Below are 9,043 nucleotides of genomic sequence, written 5' to 3' on the forward strand. Positions count from 1 at the left end.
ACTGTGGTTTTGTTGCTGTGGTCGGAAAATGTAATGAAAAAAAGTAGTTGGTGGTTTCTTAGTCTTGCTATATAGACGTGTGTGTGTGTGGGTGTGCGTGTGTGTGTGAGAGAAACACATTTAAATCGGAGTCCACTTGGTTTGGTCTGCAAATATCTGCAAAAGTAAACCAATGAAGAAATAATAATCAAATGAAAAGTAAAAAAAAAAAAAGAATAAAACCGTGAATGCTCAAATAGAAAAAAGCCTTAATTTATTTTAACTCCCCATTAACGCCCATTTCCTATGTGTGTCTGTATGCTGGTGTCCAGTGGTCGCTATATTTGTTAGTGGTCTGTGGTTTAAAGCCAACTTTGCAAACTCAAGTGTCAGTCTGTGGTACATGTGGACAGCAATGGGTTTTTTGATGTATACCCTCCATTCAGACTTGCAACACGAGCACCAAACAGCTTCGCTAAAGGACGTTAGCGGCAGGAAATCATCAATCCCATTACAGAATAATAGCATATTTTAATTAAAGGACACAAAGTAAATGAGCCATATTGTTCCAGCTGGGTATAATGCATGTTTATTGCTGCATATGATACAATAGCAGTTTAATAAGAAATGATTAGATGAATGCAGTGAATGTGTAATAAAAGTAATAAAAACAAAGTGAATAACACCAGCACCTGCGGTTTAATCGCTCAGAGTGACATTAAAACCAGACATAAACATTTCATGGATTAGAATACGTTTGATGGAAATATAAAAAACCACACACGAAGTTTATACACAATAACAGAGAACCCACATCAGATGTACATGCAGCCCACATTTGCACAATTGCCTGCAACTGTTTTGTCACTGCTGTTCCAAGACTGACCGCAGCTGAACATAATAGATTTAACAAATCTCCGCAGGGCCGAGCCTCAGTCGTATCCTCACGATTTAAACATGTGATGTATCAACGGTCAATGTGTAATGTGTCTGGGGAAATGATTCTGTTTTCAAATGCCAGCGAGTTACACCTCGACGTGGGGAATCGCTGTGTTGAAATCTCACTTTGTCTTGCAGCCGTGTACTTAACCGGGGGCGGAGGGGGTTTGAATGGAGGCGGCAAATCCATCCTGAAGACAGACAGAGAGAGAGAAAGATAGAGAAACATTGATTGTTGTATTGCTAGAAAGTTACTAGTTTCATTGATTTTTCTCGTCTTTCAGGGCTGCCTGGTGCATGACCCTGAATAGGCGCAAGCAGCTGCAGAGGAAGCTCGAAGGGATAGGTAACAGCAGTTTTACCTATGCTTTATCATTTGTTTCCTGTAGATAAAGCCAGCCACGGCGATCAATACCAGCGCTGGAACGATGATTAACAGCAACAATAGATGACTCCGTGCACCATCAGTATCTAAGAAGCATATTCAGAGAGAGGAAAAGTGTCAATTTGGAGGACGGCAACAGCTAAAGATATGTTTAGAAGATATTGACCGGCCTGCTCTGGCGGAACCCAGCAAACAGCAACAAATATTGATAATGAATGTGCAACGAACACAACTTTTTGCCTGTGTGTCCTGTAGCCCTCCCCCACAGGACTGCTCGGACTCCAGCTGTAGAACCTGACACTCCTTTTAACGAGATTTCTACCTTGAAGATGTGAGCTAGCCTGAGGCCGAGAAAGCTGCCGTCTGCAAAAAAAGCCTCCACATGGGATGAAGATGCAGATGGTGAAGGCGAAGAAACTGCGGCTAATATTCATCTGTTCTGTTCAGAGGGGACTTGCCTGTTGAGCGTTTAACTCTGTTGTCTGCGGTTATTTTTTTCTGCGTTTGCAACAGTTTGTCTTGCTTACTGGACGCTGCACCTGCTCGCCTCACCTCGTTAGCCACAAACAGTGCTAGCCGTTTGTCGGCAGCAGAGAACATGATGTGCCCAAAACAATTTGAGAGCAACTCTAAAAAGCAAGGCAAACAACGGGGATGTTGGATGATTCAGGGTCTCAGACAAAAACAGGAAATGCATAATGTAATGCCGATGAAGGTTCTCAGTCATCCAGGTCATGTTTATTCTGAGCGCTGTGTCGTAGGCAACTGGACGTGTTTCAGTTTTTTTGAAGGCATTTCACCTCTCATCCAAGAGGCTTCTTCAGTTCTAACTAACTGGTGGGGTGTTGCAGGTTTTTTAACCCTGTGTGGGAGTGTCCTTACTGAGTCGGACCAGCGAGAGCTCTGAGTTTCAGAGTCATTGGGGCCACTTGTGGGTTGCCAACCCAACCGGCCTTCATGTGGGTTGCTAGAGCTAGGTGAGCCCAGGTGTGAATGGTTGTTACAGTGCAGCACTACGTTCCCTCCCCAGACAGTTTAAAAACCATTCACACCTGGGCATCAAAAAACTGAAACATGCCCAGTTTCCTACGATACAGCACTTAGAAGCATAATATAACGCATTCCTGATCATCGTAATGCTGTCACAGATTCTATCCTTGAAATGTTGCTTTCATGGAAGGGAAGTATTCTGTTATTATTATTATTATTATTATAAGCTATTATTACCTTCAGTATTTCTGATGCTCAGCGTTGGGGTTGCATCAGGGTTGTTAGAGTTTTCTGTAATGTTTCCCACGGTGCTGGAGTCCTCCGGGCTGGCCGAGGAATTGAACTGTGCATGCACTGTGTGTGGCATGGACTCATTCCTCATCTCCTGTGTTGATCTGAACTTTGTCCTACCATAACTTGGTGTTGTGGATGGATCGCTGGCCACTGATTGGTCAGAAAAAGTGGATGTGTTTGAAGCATGAGTCGGGTTTACCTCTTGATCAGTGGAGGTGTTGAAGTGGTTGCTGTCAGTGTGTGTGGCAGAGGTGATGGTGTCACTGATATGTGTAGCATTAGCATGCTCTCCAGGTGTGGTTGTAACATTGCTGGGGTTTCGATTAACATCTGTTCCATCGGTGCCCACACTCCAAGTTACACTGGTGTCAGTGGTTGAATGCCCAGAGGCCGGTGATGTGGTGGGGCCGCTGTATGTTGAGTCAATCAAACCCTCCTCAGTTACGTTAGATGGTGCTGACTGTGTCACAAGATCTGAAAGTAGCAAAGCAGGGAAGTCTACATCGATCATGCTGTTAGAAACAAGCTGTTTCTAACAAGCACTCACTTGTTAGAAAAAAGAAATATTTGTCATGGAAAACTGTGGATTAACAAAATGTGTCCTTCACATCTGTGTGTACATATTAGGAGCATTCAAGCTAATAGCACAGCTTAGCGTGTTGGGAAATATGCTTCATCAACTTTCTTGCCAAAGGTTAAATGAGATAATAAATGCCAAATGACAAAAAAAAAAACAGCTAGTCTGGCTCCATCTAATGGTCGACTAACAGCGCTAAAGGACTGATACTGATACCTTAACCAAGATACTGTCTCCTAAACCATTTATTTCAATGCCAATTTTTATGACATCTTTTTTAACAAAAGATCACATTACACATTCACATGGGGCGGCCAATCACCTATACTGTTAGATCTTGGCACTGCGCACAGTTGCATGCTCATTGGCTCACTTACGCTGATGAGATCAACTCCACAGGTATTGAAATTTGGTATCAAATGACAAGACATTGTTGGATCCACGATGGTATTGAGGCAGTTCGGTCATAAAACTATATATGATCAATATCCAGCCCTTGTCATACCTGAGTACCAGGTACTCGGAATAGCTGTTACAGCCAGGTTAGCCATTACTGTTGCCATTCTGTTTCTTTAACACGTTTCGCCTTGGACAGCTGAAATAAAGAGTAGGAAGTATCAGTAATTCACCACAAAACTTTAAAATACCCAGTGCACGGCGGTACATCATTAAAACATGGTCCGAGCTGGCATTTATGAGCACTCTGAGCATAATCAGAAGGTGAAATAAGGCAAAGAGCTCATTCAGTAAGGTGGACCTTGACGCCATGGGCACGGATTCCTGAGGCAAAATGCTGGGCATGAATTGCAAATTCAGTTCTGTGTGACGTATGTATATCTAAGTAACGAGTTCAGTTAATCTGTCTCTGCTACTATGTGTAACCCCATGCATACACTTGGATGGATCGATTTTGAATCCCACCTTGCCTCCCCCGTGAGTCACAACTGAAAAATTGACATTTTGCTCATTTAAAAACCCTCCTTCAACACCGTCGATTGGGCTGTACTACTCCAGTCTGTCCAACAGATTGTGCTCTCACCCCACGCCATGATTCAGAGACGCTGCAGACACTCGGCCGAGCATGTTTGCACTTGTGGTTTTGAAAGAAGACAGAAAGGAAGAGCAGGAAGAGACTTGTGACGTCTGTGTGGCTTGTTGCTTGTCTGCCTTCTGTGTTCACATTCTTATTACCAACACGTCTACAGGATGAGACAGTAGACCACCGGGGATTATTTGTCCTACTCGAACAGCCTACCCATAGCACTACACCAGTGGGGGCAGATGACATGCGGTCTGGTTGTTTTCACATTTCAAAATGTTGTGAATTGTGAATGACGTTTTAGACACGTGTTAACCCCGATTCCCACGGGGCAATTGATTTGCAGCAAATAATTGAAATCTCCCACTCTTAAAGTTTTGTAGTCGCCGGTACGTTCTCAAAAACATAGCCGGCAGCTTTGAAATCCTTTGAATCTCTCCCTTTCCTTTCAGCTAATTAAAATTAAAATTGAGTGAGCCACGCTATAATAACAAAAGTCAAGTATCAGCTCTCTGGTCCAGTGCAGTTTATTAAGTTCAGTCAGTCTCTCGGGGCCCTCCGCTAGATTGTTAATCCAGCCCTGAGGAAATGCTGAAATTGAGTGCGACACAAAGAGAAAAAGTGGCGGTGGGGGAAAACGACGAAGCTCACCTGTCACCGAGCCTGTGGTTGCAGTGAGCACTCTGATGGTAAACTCTTTGTGCAGACTGTTGCTTCCTGTGTTGACAGTCAGTGTGTAAGCCCCTGTGTGAGCATCAGTCACCCACGAGAGCTCCAGAGATTCATTCTCCGACACCAGCTCCTTGTTCTAGTGCAAAACAAGATTATGTAGCACATGAATACCTTTCAAATCGAGATGTTTTTTTTTATGTTATAGGTTTTGATGTCAGAGGTAAACAAATCATCTTGACGTTCTGTGAATGAAGTGAAATTCAGCGGAACGGCTGATTGACTGTTTTTTTTTTTCTTCTCTCTGTTTTTCCTTTACCTTTGTCCACCTGTACCGCGCACCAGGGAGTGGCGTGCAGTGAATGGTCACATTTTCTCCGGCGTGGACCTTGAGAGTGCCTTTCGCATCGCACGTTATTTCTGAAAGAGAGTGGATTTGAGATTGATTTGGATCGGCAAACACGAAAAATGCTCTCAGAAAAGCTGCAACTCGCGATTATTTTCCATTATCGATTAATCTGCCCATTGTTTTAATCGTTTAGTCCAGGGTTGGCCAAACTTTTTTCTTTTGGAGAGCAGAAACTGAAACTTAATGTCGGACCGCTGGCCAGGAGCAAGTACCTATTGTATTGCCCTGAGAGACGAGTGAGAAAAAAAACCCAATAATAATCTGGCGAGTCTGATCTAAATTGTTTCTCTCCACTCTGTTCATGACTTAACAACGCATGAAAAACTATTTTGCCAGGATAGTACTTCAAAGTTTAAAAAAGAAATATCCCACTTGCATCTCAGGGCTTATGTAGTACTACCAAGATTTCCTTAATTGCCTGACTTTTGCACTCACTCTGCTTGCCATGCTCAGGGATAATTAGGGGTTCCTGCATATTTAAAAAAAAGCATTTCTACCTCACAAAAATAGAACATAAGGAACAGCGATTTATATTATCATTTATTCAAAAATGAAATGTATTTCTTGTTTTTCACTGGAAGCATCTAGCAGGCCAAATCAAAGGCCCAACTTTTAGCGGCCTTGGTATCGTCTAAAAAAATGGCACAAAATTATGAAAACAGCTGATCAAAATATCCCAGAGCCCAAAGTGGCATCTTTGAATTGCTTCATTTGTCCAAAAAATCTTTATGTACTGTCATAAATGATGGGTTTTTTCATTTAAGAAGCTGGAACCAGCAAATGTTTGACATTATTGCTTGGCAAATAACTAAAACCAACAGCATTGTTGTGAATACAAATCCCAGACGTGTAACAATTTGTCAGACACCTGTAATAGGTGTAGGCGCTGACTCCAAACAAAACTCATGTTGTATGTTGAAGTAAACGCGTACTTAACGCTGTGATTTTACCCTCTCACTTTAGTTGCATTGTACACTGTACCATCAACATGATTATGAAGCTGTTTTTAAGTTAAAAAAGTTAGAAAATATTGCTTTAATATTCTTTTCATCAGTCAACTGTCAGCAAAAGATTACTGACTTCTATTAGTCAATTCGCATAAACAACAGCTCCTTTAGGTTGCCTGTGCCTCTTTCGTGACCATAACATCCCTCCAGTTCACTCACAGCTGGGCTGGACTGGACAATATGACTGATAAGTGAAAAAAACGTTTTTCTTTTTACCACAACAACAAATGGAAGAAAGGAAAAGTCTTGCAAGCAAAGCTCTTACTGTAGATGTGTTCTTGCAATTATTGCTTTTGCTCAGAAGTAAATAACAGCTGAGATTGGCAGTGGAGCAGCGCTCTGATGCAATCAGAAGCAACAAGAACTATTTGCAACGGACAATTAGATAGAAAAATGCACATCATCCAAATCTTAAATTCTGCGCAGACTGCGACGTCTGGTTGAGGAAGGGAGATACGGCTTTGCATGTCTTTGCCTCCATCTTACCTATGATCTCCAGCAGTGTTTCACTCCTGATGGCACCCAGAGGAAAGGTTGTGATGTCACAAATATAGACACCACTGTCCCATTTTGACACCCCATGAAGGTGTAGGTTGGAGCCCAATGTCTCCTTCTCAATCTGGATGCTGATGTTTTGCCAAAATCGATGTACTCCATAACTTGAACTGTACACAGCCAGCTTTGTGATCTCATTTATATTCTTACTCCACTCAATATTGACAAGCTTGAGATCAGAACGGCCGTTTATAATACAGGGTAACACAACTTCATGGCCCGCCACTGCCTCCATCTTTTCATAATGGAACACCTTAACGTCCTGAGACCCTGTCAAGCAAAAAATCAGATAACATTGGAAGCCAAAAAAAGTGAGGAGACAAAAATCACTTATACTTTGCAGTTGATATTACATACTGCAGTCCGCTGGGATGCAGGCAGATAAAATCGGAGAATTATACGCAGGCAGCTTGTCACATCAGAAGCCCATACACATTTCAAACCCATGGTGAATATCCCATCTTTGCTGGCGTATTATACGAGCAACCAGCACATGTGGTCCAGGATTACCTTGTATAATAGAGGCGAGGAACAGGAGGGAGAAGGCCGTTCCCAGTGCACTTCCAGCCATGTCTGAGCTCCCCAAACTCATTACGATCAATCAGCCTGAATCCATCGGGGGGTTCAGCAAAGACAGAAACAGTCGAACCGTCGACTGAGGTTAAAGAGTCGGGCAGAGACTGTGAGACAGAGAACAGGAAGCCACACAGAGACGCGGTAGTGAGTCATTCGTGTAGCGCTGAAGCTTTGTGGTGAAAACCTCTGGTGCAAAAGCAGATTTGCATTAGGCGCAAAATCATCACAGTGCTTGTCATTATTCATTCCTCTAAAGTCGAGGTGCAGGGAACTGACTCATTTTAGATTACATCACTGATGATCTAAATCATCCAGGAAGAAATATACCAAGGGAGCACAACAAAGAAAAACTGATTAATTAATTCTCCCTTGAATAACCTTCACTTTTATTAAATAATTCAACACATGCAAAGGTTGAACAACTCTCAAGTCAAATGAGCTATTTATGTAAATACGTGAACCATATTTTTCTTATTAACTCAAGTTTGATGTTGTGCGGTGTCTACGAGCGAATTGAGCATGCATATAGAAATAGATTCTTGATTTGGTGAATGGTTCGGTGGATTCCGGCTTTTGTCATCTTTCCAAACACTCGTCTGAACAACTTGTTGTTTCAGGCCTTTCGAACATGTTCACCAATCTCTAACTCCTTCAAGACTTCCGACAAATGAGTTGTATCTGCCACAGACCTGTTTTTGATTTACTTCTGTCATGTTTTTGTGCCTCCTGGAATCATCAAAGTCACCTATGAGTTTATTGTGATTACTAGTGGAATACTAGGGTCCATGTATAGCTAATGTAGCATCCAAAATGTTCATACACATTCATTTCTTTTAGCTCCATCTGTTACACAACGCATACTCAGCTGTGTTCTTTTCAAGGTGAGCCAACTAAACAGAAGACAGATGATGCATCATAGCCTTGTTGAACCCACTAATATGTAATAAAGATGATATATTGATTGCTTGACATCATCGGGCCCTCAGCTAACAGCCCTGTTCCGCCCCCAGTGCTTGTTAGTGGTTGACGCCTCAGAAGCAGAACCAAACTATAAAGTTGTCACGCTCACTGCCGGGTTAAAGAGATAAGAGGAAGCATTACAGAATTAAGAAGGCAATTTTGGTGAATGGGATTTTACTACTCCAGTCAAATAATTTGTTTACCCTATTCTTCGGAGAAGAGCAATATTATTCCAGTAAGACGTCGTGTCAAAACACTGGATTTCTAATTCATGCCTCGTTTGTCTGTGGCAGTGAGGGAGATGTCTTCATCTAACTGCACCTAATTAGCACGGATCATAAGAACAAACTGGGAAATCTGTGCGAATCCTGTAACCAAAGGCTACGTCTTTGTGCATATCTAATAGGCGAAGGAAATGCTGACGATAAGGCAAGTGTTTTTTGTACAAGAAAAAAATGTTCTCCAGAGATTCAAGATAAACCTGTTGATGCACTTACTTGATAAATGGGTGGCAGTGTTTTTTTCAAAGGCTTGGTTTACCCAGTAGTTCCAATCAGAAAGAAAGCAAAATTGACCGTCATTAGTATCACAAAATACTGTTCTCCAGATACCTTTATTTTCACCTCTCCTTCACATGCTTTGAGCTCTCCGCTTTCATGTATTA

General features: G+C 42.2%; 1 protein-coding gene across 1 annotated transcript; it reads right to left on the reverse strand.

Moving 5' to 3' along the window:
* Nucleotides 1-545: 545 nt before the first annotated feature.
* Nucleotides 546-7,549, reverse strand: LOC115593489 (T-cell surface protein tactile). Its single transcript, XM_030437010.1, has 7 exons — nucleotides 7,354-7,549; nucleotides 6,775-7,113; nucleotides 5,192-5,292; nucleotides 4,855-5,011; nucleotides 2,531-3,061; nucleotides 1,281-1,389; nucleotides 546-1,109 (listed from the first exon to the last, which is right to left on the reverse strand). The coding sequence occupies exons 1-7, from the start codon at nucleotides 7,433-7,435 to the stop codon at nucleotides 947-949; spliced, it is 1,482 nt and encodes a 493-aa protein (XP_030292870.1). The 5' UTR covers nucleotides 7,436-7,549; the 3' UTR covers nucleotides 546-946.
* Nucleotides 7,550-9,043: the final 1,494 nt, after the last annotated feature.

This window comes from Sparus aurata, chromosome 13 (genome assembly GCF_900880675.1).
Source record: "Sparus aurata chromosome 13, fSpaAur1.1, whole genome shotgun sequence".
In the NCBI taxonomy this organism is placed as follows: domain Eukaryota; kingdom Metazoa; phylum Chordata; class Actinopteri; order Spariformes; family Sparidae; genus Sparus; species Sparus aurata.

Bases quoted from the DNA above. Each gene is read 5' to 3' on its own strand.
- LOC115593489 (XM_030437010.1), bottom strand. From the start codon at position 7,435: ATGAGTTTGGGGAGCTCAGACATGGCTGGAAGTGCACTGGGAACGGCC. The intron at 5,293-6,774 runs GTAAGATGGAGG...ACTCTCTTTCAG, and splicing joins AACACTGCTGGAGATCATAG to AAATAACGTGCGATGCGAAA. The intron at 1,390-2,530 runs GTAATAATAGCT...TATGCTTCTTAG, and splicing joins GAGCATCAGAAATACTGAAG to ATACTGATGGTGCACGGAGT.